Source organism: Schistocerca gregaria, chromosome 7 (assembly GCF_023897955.1).
Source record: "Schistocerca gregaria isolate iqSchGreg1 chromosome 7, iqSchGreg1.2, whole genome shotgun sequence".
Lineage (NCBI taxonomy): Eukaryota > Metazoa > Arthropoda > Insecta > Orthoptera > Acrididae > Schistocerca > Schistocerca gregaria.
The window spans coordinates 284,743,506-284,770,815 of record NC_064926.1 but is presented as its reverse complement, the minus strand read 5'-3'; the positions used below and the strand labels follow the sequence as shown (position 1 = coordinate 284,770,815).

At 45.9% G+C, this 27,310-nt stretch overlaps 1 protein-coding gene across 2 annotated transcripts in view; it reads right to left on the bottom strand.

The window, feature by feature from the left end:
• LOC126281796 (beta-1,4-glucuronyltransferase 1) overlaps positions 1–27,310 on the bottom strand; it is a 231,587-nt gene that overhangs the window by 81,725 nt on the left and 122,552 nt on the right. For both annotated transcript variants that reach the window (XM_049981009.1, XM_049981010.1), the window contains exons 2-3: positions 24,442–24,671; positions 12,000–12,219 (exon numbers count right to left, since the gene is read on the bottom strand). In XM_049981009.1, the coding sequence (XP_049836966.1) occupies positions 12,000–12,219; positions 24,442–24,671 (450 nt within the window). The remainder of the gene's footprint in view (positions 1–11,999; positions 12,220–24,441; positions 24,672–27,310) is intronic.

The following is a 27,310-nucleotide window of genomic DNA, read 5'->3' as shown; positions in this document are numbered from 1 at the left end:
TGGGGTACCGGCGAGAACCATTCGCAACCGTCTCCATGAAGCTATGCTACGGTCCCGCACACCGTTAGGCCGTCTTCCTCTCACGCCCCAACATCGTGCAGCCCGCCTCCAGTGGTGTCGCGACAGGCGTGAATGGAGCGACGAATGGAGACGTGTCGTCTTCAGCGATGAGAGTCACTTCTGCCTTGCTGCCAATGATGGTCGTATGCGTGTTTAGCGCCGTGCAGGTGAGCGCCACAATCAGGACTGCATACGACTGAGGCACACAGGGCCAACACCCGGCATCATGGTGTGGGGAGCGATCTCCTACACTGGCCGTACACCTCTAGTGAGCGTCGAGGGGACACTGAATAGTGCACGGTACATCCAAACCGTCATCGAACCCATCGTTCTACCATTCCTAGACCGGCAAGGGAACTTGCTGTTCCAACAGGACAATGCACGGCCGCATATATCCCGTGCCACCCAACGTGCTCTAGAAGGTGTAAGTCAACTACCCTGGCCAGCAAGATCTCCGGATCTGTCCCCCATTGAGCATGTTTGGGACTGGATGAAGCGTCGTCTCACGCGGTCTGCACGTCCAGCACGAACGCTGGTCCAACTGAGGCGCCAGGTGGAAATGGCATGGCAAGCCGTTCCACAGGACTACATCCAGCATCTCTATTCTCCATGGGAGAATAGCAGCCTGCATTGCTGCGAAAGGTGGATATACACTGTACTAGTGCCGACATTGTGCATGCTATGTTGCCTGTGTCTATGTGCCTGTGGTTCTGTCAGTGTGATCATGTGATGTATCTGACCCCAGGAATGTGTCAATAAAGTTTCCCGTTCCTGGGACAATGAATTCACGGTGTTCTTATTTCAATTTCCAGGAGTGTATTTATTTAAAAAATTACGTATAACGTCACTTGCGTATGTGGTTACTTCTATTTCTGTATCACAGGTGCTGTAAGATACAAATGTGCCTTAAATTAATTTATTCTCAAGTCTAAATTGTTCCATCACCCTTGTTAAATGTCATAGTGTTCTTTCCAGGTCTAAAACATCTGTAAAAAATCCCCAGCAACACAAAAAAGCATTATTTACATCAAGTATCACAATGATTTACACACACACACACACACACACACACACACACACACACATACACATACACTCACACGCGCACATCGTCAAAACTGATAGCTGAAACATGACTGTGGTCTGTCTAATAAAGTGCTGGAATGCTAATACCTTGAACAGCGTTAAACTATATATATATATATATATATATATATATATATATATATATATAATTTTCTGACACATTAAGTTTTTGAATTTCCTGCTAGTGTCATCTTTGAGTTTTGAATGTACTGCTGTCCAACATATTGGATTTTTTGATTTCCCACAACTTTCATACTGCCCATATTATGTGTTCAAGATCTACGTAATATGATACCTCTGCGCCACACAGTCATCGATACTGTTTAGTTTTATTTTGACTATAATGTGAGGTACATTTTATAATGCCATGTGATTAGGTTATTATTTAAGGTTTCATATACCAAACCTTTTGTTTTATTGTCATGAATTTAAAATGCTTGATAAATCTGACACAAAATGGAATCACTAATTGTATCTAAAATAGGAGGTCAAACTTTGGAAGACGACATATATTAATGAAGCACACGTATATGTAGGAAGCATCTCCAGAAAGTAAGTGCCGTTTTGAAGAAAAAAGAAGAAAAACCTCATAAACACATTTTAAGCCGAAATTTTACGTTTACAGGAAAGAGAATTTCTTAAATTATTTTTCTACAATGTTGCCACCATTGTTCAGACAGCTGTCATAGTCGGAAACCAACTTTCTGTTCCTCTAAGACAGCCCTTGCTGAACACCATTTCTTTGCCTCGTCACAGCTGTCAAAATGCCTACTTCTAAAATGACGCTTCAAGTTCAGGAACGTGTGGGAGTCAGAGGGTACGGGATCGGGCGGTACGGCACGCAAACGAACTGCTCCCAAAGGAATTGTTGAATAAAGTTTTGGGTGCTTCGTCATGAACATCATTGAACTGTCTCACCTACTTTCTCACCATTCCATCACCTCATCAGTCTCTACAAGATGAAGATTAATTTCAGCTGGCTTAACATTCTTTGCATTCAAAAATCCATATTACAGAATGCGCTTCATAGTTGGCGGAATCAGAGATTGGCTTAAACATTTTGGGCGATCAATAACAAATGTAAATACAGCACAATCCAGCTGTAATGGCGTCAGTGGAAAGATAATGAACCAGAGAGGTGAATGCGAATGCGTGTAACAGCGACACTAGTGCTACAGTGGCAGCAGAAGGAAATGGCACTAACTTTCTGTAAACGCCTTGTATGTTTTTACGTGTTATGCGAGGGCAGTCGATTAATTTTTCTTGTAAGTTTCCATGTAACAATCCATGGGGTGGACGGCATGTTCAAGGCTGAGACTCACTGCACGAAGCATTGGCTGACTGATCAACTGTTGGCTGGTGTCCCAAATGACCGACTTTCATCGAGTGCACAGAGGACATTGATGTTGCAGAGCAGAATGACACCCACCCCATCCTAGTAATGGAAGCATTCTTCTGTCCAGATGAGGTGCTAGCTGTAGGATTGGCGCAAACGAAGGAGGTGAGGTCTTGGATCCCTCCAATAGATTCAGTAAGTCTCCTGTACCTGGAGCACGTCACGAACTCTCCATCAAACGTCGGCATGGGTAACCAGTACAGTGCATCAAAAACGAACATCTGAAAGGTTCAACGTTCCACTCCGTACCACAGCGGCCAAATGAGATATTTTGTTATGCGTTTCACATTAATTTTAGGGAAAACTCATGAGTGATTTGTAAACTTGACATTCACAGAATGAATGTGAAATAATTATGGAAAATAAGTCAAACCTTAGTTATATGCACTATATTATCACAAACTTCTAACAATGAAAGAAACAAAGTCATTTGATGTATCTTGTCATAAATGTCTTCTAATAACGTTATATGTCCTGTTATTAATTTTATCATGTTTCCAGATGAATCTGGAAAAAATTATTTCGGCTAAACGAAGTGTTTTCATTTGCTGCCTTTACATTACGCCGCTACAAGCTGTCAGATCGCTGTATTGTGCATGCTTCTGCACGCTGACTGTGGCACATACATTTTCTGAGATAGCGTAAACAATTAACTGAATGAATTACGTTCTGCAGCTGCAAATCACTGCCAATAAATACCACATCTTTGTATGAAACTAGATTTCAAATGGGGGAGGGCAATGGGCTGCATTTCGGGAAATTGCTGCCCTCTGAGTACGATGTGAAATGATCTGAGAGAAACGAAATATACTGTGGAATACATTATAGCAAGGGGCTTTCCAAATACCATTTTAGTAGGGAAACCTGAATTTCTGTTCTGATTTTAATGGCTCAAGAAACTATCGGTTTAAGTTTTTTTGTTTTCAAATCTGAAACCAATGCTTATATATCTGAGAAAAATCCTTAATTGTACTGTTTGGAGCTAAAAGCCGAAAGCAAACACACTGTTCAATTTTCTGAGAGTTTCTTGACGAATCATTACGCAATTATTTAATGTTTGAACAATTAGCTATGTAAAATTCATTTCAGTCGTCCTTCGACTGTGTATTCATGAGTGTCTGTGACGATAGCGTTAAACATTCGTGGTGAGATTGCGTTTATAATTCGTTTACCTGGACATAAAGGTTTTATATATTACTGAGTAGGTTGAGAGGTTCCATGCCCTCTTTTGCATGTCGCCTCTCATTTTCATCAATTTTATTAATGTTCTATGACATTGCACGGTACTAACAGACCGAATAAGGTTATGGTAATGAGAGTATTTGTACTGAGAGCTCAAAAAATACTTTTCGCTTGATTCCTAAACATGTTGGATTAGTTCACTGGATGGCCTGTGCGAGGCGAGCATAGGAGGACGCGGCATACTGCGTTTCCGGTTTGGGGCTGCACTTCCCTGAATTCTCAGTAGTTCGTACAATAGGATTAAGCGCCTGGCGGAACGAATGACGTCGGCCGAGTTTCACCAATTGTCTGCAGGGCGAAACGACCTGCGAGACGTCTGAGCGTCGCCGCAGTTTATGTGTTTACCGTCCCGGCGGTCCAGAATGAAGATTCCTAGCACCGACTGACCGCATTCGCTATTGGCGCGAATGATGTTGTGAGACAGTGTGGGGGAATTGAGGAATACGAACTGAATGCTGATTCGCACTTTTAGAGGAGAGTAGGGAGTAGAGCAATGTTGGCTTCGCTCTTGCTTTGCGCGGGCAGGGAATTAGGGATCTGATCTTCATCGGCGTCGGACGTTCTTGAACTTGGTCGCTCTTTTTCGGAAGAACTTAGAATTCTCGGACAGCCTTCGTGGCCAGGGGTTGACACAGAGTTGCTGCACGTCAGAAGTCGGCGCCTACATCATCAGGACGCTGCTCACCGACGACGTGCAGCAGCTTTCAGTACTGGCACAGTGTTTTGCGGCTCCAGCATTGTAGAACCTTATCAGTTTTATACTGAATCGCTCAGCAGCACGCGCGCTCGGTTTGCTACAAGTCCACCTTACTTGTATCTCCATGTGATACCGTTTGAGCTCACACTACTAATTGCGATACTGCTATATAGTCGGGAGATTAATAATTGATTCATTAGGACCTCCTGTCATTGTCGTCAGTCTATTGCATTCAGAGAGTAAGAGCCCCTTCTTCTCGAGCCATCTCTTATGCTCATAATATTTCAGTATACCGTATCCTTTAACCCACTGTCTGTGTCGATAATCATATACATTTATGTTCCGATGTATAATAAATCTCATTGTAATATCTAATCCGCATATCATTTGGTAGATATACGTAGAATCCTATTTCCTGTTGTTTATTATGATAACGTTCTCTTCTTTCTAAGTAGATCACGATTTTTATTAAATTATTGTGAGTGTGCACTCCTTATTTTACCAACCAGCAGGGTCCACCATCATTTGTTCCGTTACCGTTGCGCACATAATCAATTAGGTGTTATGTAAGGAGGGGGTCCAGTGCATGTCCAGTTCTCATGCAAAATTCGTCTGAATTAAAGAGGCACCTCGCAAGCTTAATAGTTCAGGGCTTCATTTGACTGCCTAAGGTAATAGTTCAGTTTTCAACACACGCACACACCTTACAACCTACAGTGCTCGTTTGTGCAATTCCTGATGCCAGAACCAGAAACACTGTGTAGATCAGTGTAGCTCAGAGTCCTGCCCTGAACCACAGTGCAGCTTGCCATTTTCTAAATACATATATATCATTTGCAGAGGGGAAAAGAACGATTTTGACCGAAAGAATGTCAGGATCTACTGAGGACAGAAGACTGGGCATTTAGGCTCGCAGCTTGGCGCTTACCCACTGAGCCACCTAGCCTGACTGCCGTTGCCTTGTAGAACGATTTTGACAGGAAGAATGCCAGGATCTACTGAGGATAGAAGACTGGGCATTTAGGCTCGCAGCTTGACGCTTACCCACTGAGCCACCTAGCCTGACTGCCGTTGCCTTGTAGAACGATTTTGACAGGAAGAATGCCAGGATCTACTGAGGATAGAAGACTGGGCATTTAGGCTCGCAACTTGACGCTTACCCACTGAGCCACCTAGCCTGACTGCCATTGCCTTGTAGAACGATTTTGACAGGAAGAATGCCAGGATCTACTGAGGACAGAAGACTGGGCATTTAGGCTCGGAGCTTGACGCTTACCCACTGAGCCACCTAGCCTGAGTGCCGTTGCCTTGTAGACCGATTTTTACAGGAAGAATGCCAGGATCTACTGAGAACAGAAGACTGGGCATTTAGGCTCGGAGCTTGACGCTTACCCACTGAGCCACCTAGCCTGACTGCCGTTGCCTTGTAGAACGATTTTGACCGAAAGAATGTCAGGATCTACTGAGGACAGAAGACTGGGCATTTAGGCTCGCAGCTTGGCGCTTACCCACTGAGCCACCTAGCCTGACTGCCGTTGCCTTGTAGAACGATTTTGACAGGAAGAATGCCAGGATCGACTGAGGATAGAAGACTGGGCATTTAGGCTCGCAGCTTGACGCTTACCCACTGAGCCACCTAGCCTGACTGCCGTTGCCTTGTAGAACGATTTTGACAGGAAGAATGCCAGGATCTACTGAGGATAGAAGACTGGGCATTTAGGCTCGCAGCTTGACGCTTACCCACTGAGCCACCTAGCCTGACTGCCATTGCCTTGTAGAACGATTTTGACAGGAAGAATGCCAGGATCTACTGAGGACAGAAGACTGGGCATTTAGGCTCGCAGCTTGACGCTTACCCACTGAGCCACCTAGCCTGACTGCCATTGCCTTGTAGAACGATTTTGACAGGAAGAATGCCAGGATCTACTGAGGACAGAAGACTGGGCATTTAGGCTCGGAGCTTGACGCTTACCCACTGAGCCACCTAGCCTGACTGCCGTTGCCTTGTAGAACGATTTTGACAGGAAGAATGCCAGGACCTACTGAGGATAGAAGACTGGGCATTTAGGCTCGCAGCTTGACGCTTACCCACTGAGCCACCTAGCCTGACTGCCATTGCCTTGTAGAACGATTTTGACAGGAAGAATGCCAGGATCTACTGAGGACAGAAGACTGGGCATTTAGGCTCGCAGCTTGACGCTTACCCACTGAGCCACCTAGCCTGACTGCCATTGCCTTGTAGAACGATTTTGACAGGAAGAATGCCAGGATCTACTGAGGACAGAAGACTGGGCATTTAGGCTCGGAGCTTGACGCTTACCCACTGAGCCACCTAGCCTGACTGCCGTTGCCTTGTAGAACGATTTTGACAGGAAGAATGCCAGGATCTACTGAGGATAGAAGACTGGGCATTTAGGCTCGCAGCTTGACCCTTACCCACTGAGCCACCTAGCCTGACTGCCATTGCCTTGTAGAACGATTTTGACAGGAAGAATGCCAGGATCTACTGAGGACAGAAGACTGGGCATTTAGGCTCGCAGCTTGACGCTTACCCACTGAGCCACCTAGCCCGACTGCCATTGCCTTGTAGAACGATTTTGACAGGAAGAATGCCAGGATCTACTGAGGACTGAAGACTGGGAATTTAGGCTCGGAGCTTGACGCTTACCCACTGAGCCACCTAGCCTGACTGCCGTTGCCTTGTAGAACGATTTTGACAGGAAGAATGCCAGGATCTACTGAGGATAGAAGACTGGGCATTTAGGCTCGGAGCTTGACGCTTACCCACTGAGCCACCTAGCCTGACTGCCGTTGCCTTGTAGAACGATTTTGACAGAAAGAATATCAGGATCTACTGAGGACAGAAGACTGGGCATTTAGGCTCGGAGCTTGACGCTTACCCACTGAGCCACCTAGCCTGACTGCCGTTGCCTTGTAGAACGATTTTGACAGGAAGAATGCCAGGATCTACTGAGGATAGAAGACTGGGCATTTAGGCTCGCAGCTTCACACTTACCCACTGAGCCACCTAGCCTGACTGCCATTGCCTTGTAGAACGATTTTGACAGGAAGAATGCCAGGATCTACTGAGGACAGAAGACTGGGCATTTAGGCTCGGAGCTTGACGCTTACCCACTGAGCCACCTAGCCTGACTGCCGTTGCCTTGTAGAACGATTTTGACAGGAAGAATGCCAGGATCTACTGAGGATAGAAGACTGGGCATTTAGGCTCGCAGCTTGACGCTTACCCACTGAGCCACCTAGCCTGACTGCCATTGCCTTGTAGAACGATTTTGACAGGAAGAATGCCAGGATCTACTGAGGACAGAAGACTGGGCATTTAGGCTCGGAGCTTGACGCTTACCCACTGAGCCACCTAGCCTGACTGCCGTTGCCTTGTAGAACGATTTTGACAGGAAGAATGCCAGGATCTACTGAGGACAGAAGACTGGGCATTTAAGCTCGGAGCTTGACGCTTACCCACTGAGCCACCTAGCCTGACTGCCGTTGCCTTGTAGAACGATTTTGACAGAAAGAATGTCAGGATCTACTGAGGACGGAAGACTGGGCATTTAGGCTCGGAGCTTGACGCTTACCCACTGAGCCACCTAGCCTGACTGCCGTTGCCTTGTAGAACGATTTTGACAGAAAGAATGTCAGGATCCACTGAGGACAGAAGACTGGGCATTTAGGCTCGGAGCTTGACGCTTACCCACTGAGCCACCTAGCCTGACTGCCGTTGCCTTGTAGAACGATTTTGACAGAATGAATGTCAGGATCTACTGAGGACAGAAGACTGGGCATTTAGGCTCGGAGCTTGACGCTTACCCACTGAGCCACCTAGCCTGACTGCCATTGCCTTGTAGAACGATTTTGACAGGAAGAATGCCAGGATCTACTGAGGACAGAAGACTGGGCATTTAGGCTCGCAGCTTGACGCTTACCCACTGAGCCACCTAGCCTGACTGCCATTGCCTTGTAGAACGATTTTGACAGGAAGAATGCCAGGATCTACTGAGGACAGAAGACTGGGCATTTAGGCTCGCAGCTTGACGCTTACCCACTGAGCCACCTAGCCTGACTGCCGTTGCCTTGTAGAACGATTTTGACAGAAAGAATGCCAGGATCTACTGAGGACAGAAGACTGGGCATTTAAGCTCGGAGCTTGACGCTCACCCACTGAGCCACCTAGCCTGACTGCCGTTGCCTTGTAGAACGATTTTGACAGGAAGAATGCCAGGATCTACTGAGGATAGAAGACTGGGCATTTAGGCTCACAGCTTGACGCTTACCCACTGAGCCACCTAGCCTGACTGTCGTTGCCTTGTAGAACGATTTTGACAGGAAGAATGCCAGGATCTACTGAGGACAGAAGACTGGGCATTTAGGCTCGGAGCTTGACGCTTACCCACTGAGCCACCTAGCCTGACTGCCGTTGCCTTGTAGAACGATTTTGACAGGAAGAATGCCAGGATCTACTGGGGATAGAAGAGTGCGCATTTAGGCTCGCAGCTTGACGCTTACCCACTGAGCCACCTAGCCTGACTGCCGTTGCATTGTAGAACGATTTTGGCAGGAAGAATGCCAGGATCTACTGAGGATAGAAGACTGGGCATTTAGGCTCGGAGCTTGACGCTTACCCACTGAGCCACCTAGCCTGACTTCCGTTGCCTTGTAGAACGATTTTTACAGGAAGAATGCCAGGATCTACTGAGGATAGAAGACTGGGCATATAGGCTCACAGCTTGACGCTTACCCACTGAGCCAACTAGCCTGACTGCCGTTGCCTTGTAGAACGATTTTGACAGGAAGAATGCCAGGATCTACTGAGGACAGAAGACTGGGCATTTAGGCTCGGAGCTTGACGCTTACCCACTGAGCCACCTAGCCTGACTGCCGTTGCCTTGTAGAACGATTTTGACAGGAAGAATGCCAGGATCTACTGAGGATAGAAGACTGGGCATTTAGGCTCGCAGCTTGACGCTTACCCACTGAGCCACCTAGCCTGACTGCCATTGCCTTGTAGAACGATTTTGACAGGAAGAATGCCAGATTCTACTGAGGACAGAAGACTGGGCATTTAGGCTCGGAGCTTGACGCTTACCCACTGAGCCACCTAGCCTGACTGCCGTTGCCTTGTAGAACGATTTTGACAGAAAGAATGCCAGGATCTACTGAGGACAGAAGACTGGGCATTTAGGCTCGGAGCTTGACGCTTACCCACTGAGCCACCTAGCCTGACTGCCGTTGCCTTGTAGAACGATTTTGACAGGAAGAATGCCAGGATCTACTGAGGATAGAAGACTGGGCATTTAGGTTCACAGCTTGACGCTTACCCATTGAGCCACCTAGCCTGACTGCCGTTGCCTTGTAGAACGATTTTGACAGGAAGAATGTCAGGATCTACTGAGGACAGAAGACTGGGCATTTAGGCTCGGAGCTTGACGCTTACCCACTGAGCCACCTAGCCTGACTGCCGTTGCCTTGTAGAACGATTTTGACAGGAAGAATGCCAGGATCTACTGGGGATAGAAGAGTGCGCATTTAGGCTCGCAGCTTGACGCTTACCCACTGAGCCACCTAGCCTGACTGCCGTTGCATTGTAGAACGATTTTGGCAGGAAGAATGCCAGGATCTACTGAGGATAGAAGACTGGGCATTTAGGCTCGGAGCTTGACGCTTACCCACTGAGCCACCTAGCCTGACTTCCGTTGCCTTGTAGAACGATTTTTACAGGAAGAATGCCAGGATCTACTGAGGATAGAAGACTGGGCATATAGGCTCACAGCTTGACGCTTACCCACTGAGCCAACTAGCCTGACTGCCGTTGCCTTGTAGAACGATTTTGACAGGAAGAATGCCAGGATCTACTGAGGACAGAAGACTGGGCATTTAGGCTCGGAGCTTGACGCTTACCCACTGAGCCACCTAGCCTGACTGCCGTTGCCTTGTAGAACGATTTTGACAGAAAGAATGCCAGGATCTACTGAGGACAGAAGACTGGGCATTTAGGCTCGGAGCTTGACGCTTACCCACTGAGCCACCTAGCCTGAGTGCCGTTGCCTTGTAGAACGATTTTGACAGGAAGAATGCCAGGATCTACTGAGGATAGAAGACTGGGCATTTAGGCTCACAGCTTGACGCTTACCCACTGAGCCACCTAGCCTGACTGCCGTTGCCTTGTAGAACGATTTTGACAGGAAGAATGCCAGGATCTACTGAGGACAGAAGACTGGGCATTTAGGCTCGGAGCTTGACGCTTACCCACTGAGCCACCTAGCCTGACTGCCGTTGCCTTGTAGAACGATTTTGACAGGAAGAATGCCAGGATCTACTGGGGATAGAAGAGTGCGCATTTAGGCTCGCAGCTTGACGCTTACCCACTGAGCCACCTAGCCTGACTGCCGTTGCCTTGTAGAACGATTTTGACAGGAAGAATGCCAGGATCTACTGGGGATAGAAGACTGCGCATTTAGGCTCGCAGCTTGACGCTTACCCACTGAGCCACCTAGCCTGACTGCCGTTGCCTTGTAGAACGATTTTGACAGGAAGAATGCCATGATCTACTGAGGATAGAAGACTGGGCATTTAGGCTCGCAGCTTGACGCTTACCCACTGAGCCACCTAGCCTGACTGCCGTTGCCTTGTAGAACGATTTTGACAGGAAGAATGCGAGGATCTACTGAGGACAGAAGACTGGGCATTTAGGCTCGGAGATTGACGCTTACCCACTGAGCCAACTAGCCTGACTGCCGTTGCCTTGTAGAACGATTTTGGCAGGAAGAATGCCAGGATCTACTGAGGATAGAAGACTGGGCATTTAGGCTCGCAGCTTGACGCTTACCCACTGAGCCACCTAGCCTGACTGCCGTTGCCTTGTAGAACGATTTTTACAGGAAGAATGCCAGGATCTACTGAGGACAGAAGACTGGGCATTTAGGCTCGGAGCTTGACGCTTACCCACTGAGCCATCTACCCTGACTGCCGTTGCCTTGTAGAACGATTTTGACAGGAAGAATGCCAGGATCTACTGAGGATAGAAGACTGGGCATTTAGGCTCGCAGCTTGACGCTTACCCACTGAGCCACCTAGCCTGACTGCCGTTGCCTTGTAGAACGATTTTGACAGGAAGAATGCCAGGACCTACTGGGGATAGAAGACTGCGCATTTAGGCTCGCAGCTTGATGCTTACCCACTGAGCCACCTAGCCTGACTGCCGTTGCCTTGTAGAACGATTTTGACAGGAAGAATGCCAGGATCTACTGAGGACAGAAGACTGGGCATTTAGGCTCGGAGCTTGACGCTTACCCACTGAGCCACCTAGCCTGACTGCCGTTGCCTTGTAGAACGATTTTGACAGGAAGAATGCCAGGATCTACTGGGGATAGAAGACTGGGCATTTAGGCTCGGAGCTTGACGCTTACCCATTGAGCCACCTAGCCTGACTGCCGTTGCCTTGTCGTTGTCGCTTCTCGACATAATCCTGCCGGCTTGCTGTTGTCGCGTTCCAGTGATTACCTGCACAAGCGAGCTGAGCCTCTCGAGGGAGCTCTGCGTGGCGAGGCAGACGGGCCAGGTCGCGGACAGCTCGGCGAACCGGTCCCCGGGCACCAGCGAGTCCACCACCTGGTAGAGGCGGCGCGCGTCCCAGCGGGCCAGCCGCAGGTCCCGGAACGGCGACGCCGCGGGCGTGGGCGGGCACGACGCCTCCGCCACCGCCGCCGCCTCGTCCGCCGCCCTGCGCGGTAAACAGCAGCGGTGTAGTCCTGCACTGAGAATGTGCTCCGCAAGGCTCAGCGATCCTGGTCACCAATGTCCATAATACCTTCATATATCACACGATCTTACAGACTATTCTAAGAACTGTATATTTCTGAAGCAAGACACCTTGCTCCCCAAGAATTCACCAAATATCACTTGTCTGAAATATAATTCTCTGTTGCAGAGAAGATAATTTGTACATCCACACATATTATGAAAAAGTTTTTGTGTGTATATACTGGCCATTAAAATTGCTACAGCACGAAGATGACCTGCTGCAGACGCGAAATTTAACCGACAGGAAGAACATGCTGTGACATGCAAATGATTAGCTTTTCAGAGCATTCACACAAGGTTGGCGCCGGTGGCGACACCTACAACGTGCTGACACGAGGAAAGTTTCCAAGCGATTTCTCATACACAAACAGCAGTTGACCGGCGTTGCCTGATGAAACATTGTTGTGATGCATCGTGTAAGGAGGAGAAATGCGTACCATCACGTTTCCGACTTTGATTAAGGTCGGATTGTAGCCTATTGCGATTGCGGTTTATCGTATTGTGACATTGCTGCTCGCGTTGGTCGAGATCCAATGACTGTTAGCAGAATATGGAATCGGTTGGTTTAGGAGGGTAATACGGAACGCTGTGTTGGATCCCAACGGCCTCGTATCGCTAGCAGTCGAGATGACAGGCATCTTATCCGCATGGCTGTAACGGATCGTGCAGCCACGTCTCGATCCCTGAGTCAACAGATGGGGAAGTTTGCAAGACAACAACCATCTGCACGAATAGTTCGACGACGTTTGCAGGAGCATGGACTACCAGCTCGGAGACCATGGCTGCGGTTACCCCTGACGCTGCATCACAGATAGGAGCGCCTGCGATGGTGTACTCAAGGACGAACCTGGATGCACGAATGGCAAAACGTCATTTTTTCGGATGAATCCAGGTTCTGTTTACAGCATCATGATGGTCCCATCCGTGTATGGCGACGTCGCGGTGAACGCACATTCGAAGCGTGTATTCGTCATCGCCGTACTGGCGTATCACGCAGCGTGATGGTATGGGGTGCCATTACTTACACGTCTCAGTCACCTCTTGTGCGCATTGACGGCACTTTGGACATTAGACGTTACATTTCAGATGTGTCACGACCCGTGGCTCTACCCTTCATTCGATCCCTGCAAGCCCGCCTGAGTGGCCGAGAGGTTCTAGGCGCTACATTCTGGAGCCGTGCGACCACTACGGTCGCAGGTTGAATCCTGCCTCGGGCATGGATGTGTGTGATGTCCTTAGGTTAGTTAGGTTTAAGTAGTTCTACGTTGTAGGGGACTGATGACCTCAGAAGTTAAGTCCCATAGTGCTCAGAGCCATTTGAACCATTTTTTGATCCCTGCAAAAACCCACATTTCAGCAGGATAATGCACGACGGCATGTTGCAGGTCCTGTACGGGCCTTTCTGCCCTGGCCAGCACATTCTCCAGATTTCTCACCAACTGAAAACGTTTGGTCAATGGTGGCCGAGCAACTGGCTCGTCACAATACGCCAGTCACCACTCTTGATGAACTGTGGTATCGTGTTGAAGCTGCACGGGCAGCTGTACCTATACACGCCATCCAAGCTCTGTTTGACTCAATGCCCGGGCGTATCAATGCTGTTATTACGGCCAGAGGTGGCTGTCATGGGTACTGATTTCTTAGGCTCTACGCACACAAATTGCGTGAAAATGTAATTACATGTCATTTCTAGTATAATATATTTGTCAAATGAAAACCCATTTATCATCTGCATTTCTTCTTGGTGTAGCAATTTTAATGGCCAGTAGTGTACATATATTCCACATCTTCTCATAAACCACGAGACCGATGGCAACCACACTTCGTACACATATCACTCAAAGTCTGGAAAGAAGGTAAGAACCACCTACCTATCAAAGAGGTGGGGCTGGGTGAAGAAAAGCAGTATAGCCCACAATGTGCGAATGTCCATACTTTAATCAGATATCATTTCAGAATGACAGCACTTACCGACTTATAACAAATTTTACACATGATTTCAAACATTTAAGAAAACCTTATCTCTGTAATGCACTCCACATAATGATCAAAGGAAAAAAGTTAATCGTTTACTATATTTTCGCTGACCATCCAGTAAAATTACCACATGAAGCATGACGTTTTTGTTTATTACTACTTTACTACTGACTGTATTCGTGAAGTATTTTGCAACTGAATGTGCAAGAGAAATTGTATCATTGTAATACATATAGTACAGAAGATAACGACGTCATAAACATCGAATAGACGATTGGAGAAAGGAAAGAGGAGGAAGTTGAGAGTGGGGAGGATAGGCCGAATGAACAAAGTGTGGGGAGAGAAGCTGATGGACAAAGAGAGAGAGGAGGGGGGGGGGGACGAGATGGAGTTGGAGGCAAGAGGAGTGCACAGACAGGAGGGTAAGGAGAAGACGGATTGACACAAGGTAGGGGAAGGAGATGGACAGAGAGATGGGCAGGAGAAGATGAACAGAGAATGGGCGGTGGAGGAGGTGGACGGAGAGAGGGGGCGGAGATCGACAGAGATGGGGTAAAGAATGAGATGGAGAGGTGAAGGAGGAGATGGACTAATAGAAAACTGGAAAAAATACATGCACTGGCAACATCGCATAGTCAGCTCGTAGTAGATAAAGAGAACAGGTACATTTCGTCTTCCTCAACTTCCAAAAATAGACTGAAATACAGATTACACCGTCAAATACGTAGCATCTTTAGTTGCATTATGATCGCAGTCAATTATTTCACGATCAGATCTATGGACTGAATGACTGTGATCATAAAACAGCTAAAATGAATTGACTTTTAATAACACTATGATTCCTCAACAGCTCCAGATTTAGAAGAAATTATATTCTCATTTAAATACAACAATGTAGCCGGTGAGACTGGAGTTAAGGCAGAATTATAGAAAGCCCTAGACATATATGACGTTCTTGAACTAAAAAATATAATACACAGTCAAAAAAATCGCAACACCAAAAAATAACTAATGTAGAGTAACGAAATTTTGAGAATAAATTTGTCCAGTTATCATACTTAAGTGATTAACATTGCAAGATCAGAAGTTAATGTAAGAGCGAGATAAGCCATTGCAAATGTGAATTTTTCCTACATTAATAACCGGCGTAACCGCTAGAACGTTGAATGCAAGCATGCAAACGTGCATGCATTGTGTTGTACAGGTGCCGGATGTCAGTTTGTGGGCTGTAGTTGCATGCCCATTCCACTTGGTCGGTTGGATGACGCTGGAACTGTCGTCCGATGAAGCCCCATATGTTCTCGATTGGAGACAGCTTTGGTGAGCGACCAGGCCAAGGCAACGTGTCGATACTCTTAGCATTTTCGGTTACAACTGCGGTATATCAGCGAGCCTTATCCTGGTGGAAAACACCTCTTGGAATGTTGTTCGAGAATGGCAGCATAACAGGTCGAAACATTAGACTGATGTAAAAAGTTGCAGTCAGGGCTTCTGGGATAACACGAAACTATTCCTCTTGTTATACGAAATTGCAGCCCAGACCATAACTCCAAGTGTAGGGCCAGTATCTGTAGGTTGAACTGTAGGGCCACAACTGGCCTCCTTCTAACCAACAAACGGCCATCACTGGCGCCGAGGCGGAACCAGCTTCCAACAGAAAACAGAGCAGATCTCCACGTGCTCTACCATAATTGCAGTGGTTGGGGGTGAGTGGAATGCACGCTACGAGGCGCCTGGCTCTGAGCTGTGCTTAAAGTAACCGATTTGTAATGGTTCATTGTGTCACTGTGGAGCCAACTAGTGCTGAAATCGCTGCTGCGGAAGCAGTGCGATGTGCCAAAGCCATGTGGCAGACCGGAGCCCGGGCTCCTTGCGACAGTACATTCTCATGATCACCGCTAGAACATTTACAGTGGATAGCAATATCGCAGAAGAAACATCCAGCTTCTCGTAGCCCTATTACACGACCTCGTTCAAACTCAGTGAGGTGTTGACAATGTCGTTTTTGTCGCCTGAAAGGCATTCTTGACTGACATAATCTCACCGCGTCCAACCTCAGAGGTGACCAACGCTAACGACCGCTACAACGTGATTTGAAGCAAACTCATTTGCATCCTCATAGAGGCCCTATTAGCACCATTCTTATGTGACTGGCGCGAAATCAAAAGACATCATATTTCATAAGTAAAAACAAGCCTACCAACTTGCGTTTACGTGGCACAACTCCTTCTTGGTGTTACGTTTTTTTTTTCCATGAGTATAGATAAAATCTGGGAGAAAGAAGTACAAGGACACAGGAAAACAGTCAATGTATGCCCCACCCATGTGTATGTGTCACTAAAAAAAACTCAATTGCACTTTATTATTTTCGCCATTCATCCCTGTCGTCTATGACCCATGGGGAACCACAGCTGCCTCGGTGCGGGTTTGGAGAGCGTCATTTTGCCACGTGCGATATATTGTAAACACAGCGGCATGCGAACAGTTTACAAACTCAGCCGTTTCGGAAATGCTTTCACCCTTGGCCCGGAAATCAATAATCATGTCCATTTTGACGACAGATAGATCGCTCCGTTTCCGCATTACGACAACGAGTGCACTTTTTTCCTTATCCTCCAACAAAATTTATATACTCTCCGCTGCTAGTGCTGTGAGTTGTTACTGCACGTTCATCCACATACGCAGTGGTCTCATTAATGGGTCTGCACAGTGTAACTATAGAGGCATATTGGCTTTGCCAGTGATTAAAAAAAAAATCTAAAGCACTGTTCAATCGCGCAAAATCCATCTAGAGTCACAATTAGGGGAATATCGAGGTTTATTTCGAAACAACAGATCATGCAGCTGACAGATACGGAATCTAATGACTTTTCTACACGTGAGGTAACTAAGGAACAAAAATACAACATTAAAACTTACATTACAATTTCTGTAGGTTGTAAATAGTCTTTGGATACACCGTATCATGGACATTACAAGCACTGTTGCACAGTTCATTTAACCTTTGGCGCTGTCACTGTCATCATTTACTGCTGTACTTAAACGTGTTTCATACGTAAGTACCATAGTACAGCCAGTTTAATCTTTAGTGCTGTCAGCCAGCTTTAAACGTAAGACACCATACTGCAAATAGAATATGTACTTTACGTAACGTTAATTTAAGTTTTCTGTCTTATCTCAGTTTTTATCTTTTATGGTGTACTTTCTGATAATACCCTTGTTCATGTGAAAAGTGAAACCGATAAATAATAATTACTAAGTGTGGCTTGTGACTGTTCTCAAAAACTCATTTGCCTTTTATTGTTGTGAACACCAAAACGGAAGTACCCAGGTTAATGTTGACGATGTACAAAGAACGCTATGCTCCCTCCAGAGATATTTCCAATCTGTGGTCGTAAAAAGATACTGCCTAACAGGAACTAGAAACGAGTGTCGCGCATTATCAGTTGAAATGGTTCAAATGGCTCTGGGCACTATGCGACTTATCTTCTGAGGTCATCAGTCGCCCAGAACTTAGAACTAATTAAACCCAACTAACCTAATGACATCATACACATCCATGCCCGTGGTAGGATTCGAACCTGCGACCGTAGCGGTCGCTCGGCTCCAGACTGTAGCGCCTACAACCGCTATGATGGCAGGTTATCAAAATTTAACCGACTCTGAACGTAGTGTTATAGTCGGCGCACGAGTGATGGGCACAGAATCTCCGAGGTAGCGATGAAGTGGGGAATTTCTCGTAGACTATTTCGCGAGTGTGCAGCGAATATCTGGAATACGATCAAACATCAAACCTCCTACATCGCTGCGGCCGGAAAATGCTCCTGCAAGAAAGGGACCAATGACGACAGGAATATCGTTCAACGTGACAGAAGTGTAACCTGGAAATTGCTGCAGATTTAATTCCTGAGCCATCAACAAGTGTCAGCGTGCGAACCACGTAACGGAACGTCATCGATATGGGCTTTCGGCGCCGAAGGCCCATTGGTGTGCCCTTGATGATTGCAGGACACACAATGCTTTACGTCTCGACTGGGCCCATCAACACCGACATTGGACTGTTGATGACGGGAAACATGTTGCCTGGTCTGATGAATCTCGTTTCAAGTTGTATCGAGCGGATGGATGTGTACAGATATGGAGACAACCTCAAGAATCCATGGACCCTGCAAGTTAGCAGGGGACTGTTCAAGCTGGTGGAGGCTCTGTAATGGTGTGGGGGTGTGCAGTTGGAGAGTGATATGGGACCCTTGATAGGTGCTGTTCAGAAGAGGTCTCCACCCCCTCGTACTCTTGTGGGTTTATGGACAGCCCTGAAGGCTTCATGGTGTCAGTTCCCTGCAGCACTACTTCAGACATTAGTCGAGTCTATGCCACGTCGTGTTGCAGCACTTCTGCGTGCTCGCGGGGGCCCTACAATATATTTTGCAGGTGTACCAGTTTCTTTGGCTCTTCAGAGTATAAACAAAAAAAAATGGTTCAAATGGCTCTGAGCACTATGGGACTCAACTGCTGTGGTCATCAGTCCCCTAGAACTTAGAACTACTTAAACCTAACTAACCTAAGGACATCACGCACATCCATGCCCGAGGCAGGATTCGAAACTGCGACCGTAGCAGTCCCACGGTTCCGGACTGCGCGCCTAGAACAGCGAGACCACCGCGGCCGGCAGTATAAACAGTTAACATGAACCCACGAATTATAAAGTTAAAGCAAGTTTTGTTAATCTAGGACAAAACAGCACGCGAAATAGCACTCGACTGCACATCTTAGGCGAGCCACACTTGTACGACACACCAGACTGCCTGTCGCTCTGCCGGCTGTAGCGTGGCAACTAGAGGTTTTTTCTACAAGTCTCCAGTGAATTGTTAAACTGGCAGCGGGCATCATGGAGTAAACTCTCAACTCATGGGAGTAGCCAATGAAACTGTACTAACGTACAAAACAAACTTACACTGTTTTGGGGAGAGGAGGAGATTAGTGTTTAACGTCCCGTAGACAACGAGGTCATTAGAGACAGAGCACAGCCTTCGGTTAGGGACGGATGGAGAACGAAAGTAGTCGTGCCCTTTCAAAGGAACCATCCCGGCATTTGTCATAAGCGAATTAGGGAAATCACGGAAAACATAAATCAGGACGGCCGGATGCGGGTTTGCACCGCCGTGCTCCTGAATGCGAGTCGTCCAGTATGGTAACCACTCTCGGTTGCGCTGTTTTCAACGGATTCTTATATTCTAACTCTAATTGCAAGTTCTCTACAAATTTTTGGATAGGCTAACACTCAAAAGCACAAGAGCTTCGTTACTGTTAAAACCCACGGCAAGAAAGAAATTTCTTTGCTGTGGTGTGAAAATGTGCTGATCAGTTTACTTTCTCACAGGCAGTTTTAACTTCGGTAGCTTAAACTGACTAGTAAATCGGGTGGGACCCTACGACTTATCTTAGAAAATAGATTAATGAAAGGCAAACCTATGTTTCTATCATTTGTAGACTTAGAGAAAGCTTTTGACAATGTTGACTGAAATACTCTCTTTCAAATTTTTAAGGTGTCAGGGATAAAATACAAGGAGCGAAAGGCTATTTACAATTTGTACAGAAACCAGATGGCAGTTGTAAGAGTCCAGGGGCATGAAAGGGAAGCAGTACTTGGGAAGGGGGTGAGACAGGGTTGTAGCCTATCCCCGATGTTATTCAATCTGTATATCGAGCAAGCAGTAAAGGAAACAAAAGAAAAATTCGAAGTAGGAATTAAAATTCATGGAGAAGAAATAAAATCTTTGAGGTTCGCCGATGACTTTGTAATTCTGTCAGAGACAGCAAAGCACCTGGAAGAGCAGTTGAACGGAATGGACAGTCTCTTGAAAGGAAGATGTAAGATGAACATCAACAAAAGTAAAACGAGGATAATGGAGTGTAGTCGAATTAAATAGGGTGATGCTGCAGGAATTAAATTATGAAATGAGACGCTTAAAGAAGTAAATGAGTTTTGCTATTTGGGGAGCAAAATAACTGATGATGGTCGAAGTAGGGAGGATATAAAATGTAGACTGGCAATGGCAAGGAAAGCGTTTCTGAAGAAGACAAATTTGTTAATATCGAGTATAGATTTAAGTGTCAGGAAGTCGTTTCTGAGAGTATTTGTATGGATTGTAGCCATCTATGGAGGTGAAACGTGGACGATAAATAGTTTAGATAAGAAGAGAATAGAAGCTTTTGAAATTTGGTGCTACAGAAGAATGCTGAAGATTAGATGGGTAGATCACATAACAAATGAGGAGGAATTGAACAGAACGGGAGAGAAGAGAAATTTGTGGCACAACTTGACTAGAAGAAGGGATTGGTTGGTAGGGCATATTCTGAGGCATCAAGGGATCACCAACTTAACATTGGAGGGCAGCGTGGAGGGTAAAAATCGTAGAGGGAGACCAAGAGATGAATACACTAAACAGATTCAGAAGGATATAGGTTGCAGTAGGTACTGGGAGATGAAGAAGTTTGCACAGGATAGATTACCATGGAGAGCTGCATCAAACCAGTCTCTGGACTGAAGACCACAACAACAATTCGTATATGGGGTCTCAAGCTTTTGTAGTAATGTCATTACTTCGAATAGTTCTAACCTGCAAACGTGTAGCATTACAAATTTCGGACGATTCACATTGCGCAGTACCATTCTTATCATAATCTGATAACCCATATGTACAGCTTTCGCAATAAACATTCTTTTCATTAAAACCGACTGTGAGGAAGAAAGCAAAACAGCACCACGTGCTGTGCACAACTTTTGTTTAAAACACTATAAACAGAGAAACAGTGTGTGTAATGGTTCAAATGGTTCTGAGCACTATGCGACTTAACTTCTGAGGTCATCAGTCGCCTAGAACTTAGAACTAATTAAACCTAACTAACCTAAGGACATCACACACTTCCAAGCCCGAGGCAGGATTCGAACCTGCGACCGTAGCGGTCGCTCGGCTCCAGGCTGCAGCGCCTAGAACCGCACGGCCACTCCGGCCGGCCAGTGTGTGTACAGGAGAAACAATTTGTGTTATTGTGTCACTCTCCTGCAAGTTAGTTAAAACGAACTGCAAGAAATAAAACGAAACCGAACATTTCCACGGCTACACAAAGTACCTTTTTCCTTGCAGTCGGTTTTTTTACAGAAAATGTGTACATCGTCCGAATGTGTAATATAGTATCGAGTAAAAATTTGAAGAAACTCTGTCAAGAAGTTTTCCTGATCATTTTATTCATATTCCAAATGTTTTATTATAATTTCGGGTTCCAGACCTTCGAAGTGGGCGAAGTCGCAACGAGGAACCGAAATTTGCCTCCTGACACAGTTCCCAGGGATTCCCCAGATGATGTCCAGTTCCCAACCACATTTAGCAAAAATTATTCCATTCCATGGCAGGGTGGTACAACAACCAGTTTTCAATGTATTTCAGAATAAAAACAGTCTTCGTTGCGAAATTATTTAACGTCAATGACGCATTTCTCCCTTTTGAGTTTCAAATGGCTCTGAGCACTATGAGACGTAACATCTGAGGTCATCAGTCCCCTAGAACTTAGAACTACTTAAACCTAACTAACCTAAGGACATCACACACATCCATGCCCGAGGCAGGATTCGACCCAGTGACCGTAGCGGTCGCGCGGTTCCAGACTGAAGCGCCTAGAACCGCTCGACCATTACGGCCGGCTCGCCCTTTTGAGGCTTCATCAGATTGTGTAAAAGCAGCTGAATGTGAAACCCATCTGCCATATAGCCACAAAAGTTCAAATGTGTGTGAATTCCTAAGGGACCAAACTGCTGAGGTCATCGGTCCCTAGAGTCACAGACTACAAAAACTAACTTGTGCTAAGAACAACACACACAGTCGTGCCCAAGGGGGGACCCGAACCTCCGACAGGAGAGGCCGCGCAATCCGTGGTATGGCGGCTCTAACAGCGCGCCCACTCCACGCAGCCTTGTAGTCACATAAAATGGAAAATGGACGCAATGGCTACTGCATACATCATATAATTTTCCGTTATAAATGGGTAAATCACAGATGTGTCTCATATCCAGCTAATATTACGCAAATCTGATGATGCAACAAGAGGGTGAAACGCGTCATTGATATTAAATATTTTCGCAACTAAGACTGTCTTTATTCTGAAGTACATACACTCCTGGAAATGGAAAGAAGAACACATTGACACCGGTGTGTCAGACGCACCATACTTGCTCCGGACACTGCGAGAGGGCTGTACAAGCAATGATCACACGCACGGCACAGCGGACATACCAGGAACCGCGGTGTTGGTCGTCGAATGGCGCTAGCTGCGCAGCATTTGTGCACCGCCGCCGTCAGTGTCAGCCAGTTTGCCGTGGCATACGGAGCTCCATCGCAGTCTTTAACACTGGTAGCATGCCGCGACAGCGTGGACGTGAACCGTATGTGCAGTTGACGGACTTTGAGCGAGGGCGTATAGTGGGCATGCGGGAGGCCGGGTGGACGTACCGCCGAATTGCTCAACACGTGGGGCGTGAGGTCTCCACACTACATCGATGTTGTCGCCAGTGGTCGGCGGAAGGTGCACGTGCCCGTCGACCTGGGACCGTACCGCAGCGACGCACGGATGCACGCCAAGACCGTAGGATCCTACGCAGTGCCATAGGGGACCGCACTGCCACTTCCCAGCAAATTAGGGACACTGTTGCTCCTGGGGTATCGGCGAGGACCAATCGCAACCGTCTCCATGAAGCGGGGATACGGTCCCGCACACCGTTAGGCCGTCTTCCGCTCACGCCCCAACATCGTGCAGCCCGCCTCCAGTGGTGTCGCGACAGGCGTGAATGGAGGGACGAATGGAGACGTGTCGTCTTCAGCGATGAGAGTCGCTTCTGCCTTGGTGCCAATGATGGTCGTATACGTGTTTGGCGCCGTGCAGGTGAGCGCCACAATCAGGACTGCATACGACCGAGGCACACAGGGCCAACACCCGGCATCATGGTGTGGGGAGCGATCTCCTACACTGGCCGTACACCTCTGGTGATCGTCGAGGGGACACTGAATAGTGCATGGTACATCCAAACCGTCATCGAACCCATCTTTCTACCATTCCTAGACCGGCAAGGGAACTTGCTGTTCCAACAGGACAATGCACTTCCGCATGTATCCCGTGCCACCCAACGTGCTCTAGAAGGTGTAAGTCAACTACCCTGGCCAGCACGATCTCCGGATGTGTCCCCCATTGAGCATGTTTGGGACTGGATGAAGCGTCGTCTCACGCGGTCTGCACGTCCAGCACGAACGCTGGTCCAACTGAGGCGCCAGGTGGAAATGGCATGGCAAGCCGTTCCACAGGACTACATCCAGCATCTCTACGATCGTCTCCATGGGAGAATAGCAGCCTGCATTGCTGCGAAAAGTGGATATACACTGTACTAGTGCCGACATTGTGCATGCTCTGTTGCCTGTGTCTATGAGCCTGTGGTTCTGTCAGTGTGATCGTGTGATGTATCTCACCCCAGGAATGTGTCAATAAAGTTTCCCCTTCCTGGGACAATGAATTCACGGTGTTCTTATTTCAATTTCCAGGAGTGTATTTAGCGAGTTCAAAGCATTGCTGGGTTCGTTAGTACATTATAAACCAGATTTGCATGCAAACATATCTGTGAGCCAAGCTGCGCAGCGACTTGAATGAATCGTACTGAAAACTGGCCTACAGTGGAACACAGCAAATTGTATAAATGATAGTTTTCTTCATAATAGACTTCATAATTCTACCAAAGGAGTCACCAGCAGCTTAAGAACGATGTCAGAAGCTACCATGAAGAAACAAGCTGTCTGAGAGAAAATTGGGAAGTTCTGGACAGTTCTGTTGAGTTTTCGGTACTGTACGTATACCAGTTACCAGCAGAGTGATGGAAATTTCAGGTTATTCGATCGTATTGAAGAGGAGCAATATATTTTTGTTTTATGTTGAATACGAACATCTGTAAGTTTTTATTTGTTTCGTTTATAAATTTGAATTCACTTCATACATTATGTGAAGCCATGAACATGCAACATTGGACATATCAATGAGCACGATATAGTTTATGTGAGATAGTCGTGGATTTGAGAATCTACTGATGTACTCCAAAACAGCGCTCACACGTATGTCTGATACCGACCTTCGCGGGTGTGGGCCAGGTCCGCCCTCGTCGTTGACGAGCTCGAGCACGGGCGGCGGCGGCGGCGGCGGGGGCGGCGCGTCCCGGGGGCGGCAGTCTCCGCCGGCGAGCAGCCGCGCGGCGAGCAGCAGATTGCAGCCGGCCAGGGCGGCCACGCACAGCGCGCTCAGCGCCCACAGCCGCCGCGGGCGCGCCTGCCACCAGTGCCGCCAACACCGGCAAGCCGCCGCCTGCAACATCGCACCGCACCACTGCTACCAACTGTGTGCCAGTTGCATTTATCTCCACAAGCCTGGGAGTGAGCAGTATGACGCAGCCACCCCAGAGCGGCTACACGCAGCAAATCGGCACCAACGAGCTTAGGAGGAGACAACGATGGGTCCCCAGCCGTGGTATCGACTTTTTGAAACTATCGATACTGTGACGCAGGTTAAGATCCTATGTATCACATCCTGCAGCCATTCTCTCTGGTGGGTCGTCTTCTGCGTGTAAATGAGGAAAAAAATTCAGAATTTTACTTGACGCTCAACCACGTTAAAAACACAGTATTATGTTGACTGGTTGCATGGCGTAAAGGATAGGCTAAGGCCTTCATGTACAAAAGGTCACACGTTTAAATATTGTCAGGTACTTCAATTTATTTTATTTTTAAATTTTTATCGAGATGATTTGGTCATTATTTTCATTCAATTAATTTGTTTAAATGTAAATTTTTATTCCTTTGTTACATTATTTTAATCATCATATCAAATTCTTCATTTTCTCCCATTTTTCTTCCTATCATTCTCTTTCCACTTGAAACGTTTATTCATGTGATTTTAATTAATTTTATATATTAATTTCGATTTAATTTTTCTCATTTTATCATTCTACTTTTCCATCCAAGTTATTGCATTTATCGTTTGTATTCCTCCTTTGGCGTGAATTTAGTTTTCGATACAATCCCTTCTTTCGTTTAAATCTTCATGTGTGTTGCTTTGTCCACACTGCAATAGGAATTTAGCCTATGTTTTAAATGTTAGTATAGCGATTATTAACCAAAAACAAGGCATTATCTTGCAACGAAAGATACATTTTTGACACCTCTGCACAGTCAATATAACTAAATTTCTTAGCCTTTTGTTACTTATAATCTTATATAAGAAGTGATTGTGGTATCCCTGCAAACATCAAGTCCGTTTTTGCAAAACTTATCCTTTTGTCTTTTAATCGATAGATCGGCATTTTCAAATATTTAAATATTGTGATAGATGAACATAAGCAAATTCACATTCGCAAATGACATAAAGACAAAATGATAACAAATGAAAAAATTCATATGATGACTAACATGACGTGACAAAGGAAAAGAAATAAAACATTACATTTAAACGAATTAAATGAATAAAAATAATGATCAAAGTCATTTCGATAAGGATTTAAAAATTTTAAAAAATTTAAAGCTCCTGATGAGAGACCCTCGACTTTCTCCACGTGAAGGCCTTAACATCTAAATTCCACCATGGAATCATTTAACATGGTACTACTTTTTTAACGCTGTTGAGCATTACATATAATTCTGAATTTTTTTCGTCTATTACTCGTAAACGAGGGCCCACCAGGGTGAACGGCTGCAGGGTGTGATACCTGATATCTTACCTTACATCACGGAATAGCTAGTTTCGAAACGTCGATCTCTCAAAACAAGGGTTTCTCCATTAAAACCTAGTGTGACACTCGCCCTCTTTACTTAAGGGTCTATTCTCGTCAGTCAGCCAATAAAACACGTGATTTTTACGATTTCGTTGGAAAAACTAATGACTAGTAAAACGTAAATATGGTCTGTAGTAAGCTGTAACGTGATTTTTATTCAGTCGTGAGATTAGCTAATTTCGACTTCCTGTCATTGTCAAGCAGCTGTAACGCCTTGTGGCTTGACAATGACAAGTAGTCGAAATTGGCTAACTGCACGATTAAATATAAATTGCATTACAGCCTACTAAGGAATATATTTACGTTTATTAAACGTCTGCAGGCTGTGGATCCCTACAAATATAAAAATAATTTAAAAACTAAAATTTTTTGCTTAGTGTTTATCGATTCTGGGGCAATATTTTCTGATCTTTTTCAAGAAATTCACTCATTATTAAACTCCCCATCCGATTAGTTGAAGTTGCTCTGTGCAAAATGAGGCGTGTCTATGACGGAAGTCCTGCTGTTTGCAAATTGTATCTGAGATCAAAAATACATTGTATCTAACACTGACGGAGTGGATTGCGGTCACACTAATAAAGATACCTTTCTCAAATTTGGCTGAATTACTCCTCAGGCATTTCTGCAAGAAGTAAAAGGCTATTTTTCATTTTGATTTATTCATTAGCTATTGCAAAAGACTTAACCAAAACCACAGGAAAAAACAAAATCTCTGTTTCAAACGTCCACCATTTTTCCGAATTTCAAAGAACTGTGCTATTATTCCGTTGCGTAATATCCAATAGATTAAGAAAAATTCTATGTTTTTATGATTCCAGATAGGATTTGAAGACTTTAGACTTCCGTCATAGATAGGTTTTTGGACAGTGTAACTTTTAGGTCCTTGGATGAAAGGGAGGGGCGCTTACTTATGACTTAATTTTTTACATCAAATCAGAAAATGTTGTCCAAGAATCAATAAATAATATTCAAAAGGGTTATGTTGATTGCTTCATTAGCTTTTCCAAAAAACTCATGAACATCGCTCACTTTGTAGGCTGACTTGAGGAGAATGGACCCTTAAAGTCGTATCTGAAGATGTGCTTCGATAAGACTTATGCAATTTCGTGGAGGAATACTCGCAATGAGACAGTTGATAACTTAATTTCTCGGTGCGACATTTCATTCGCTACGCGTA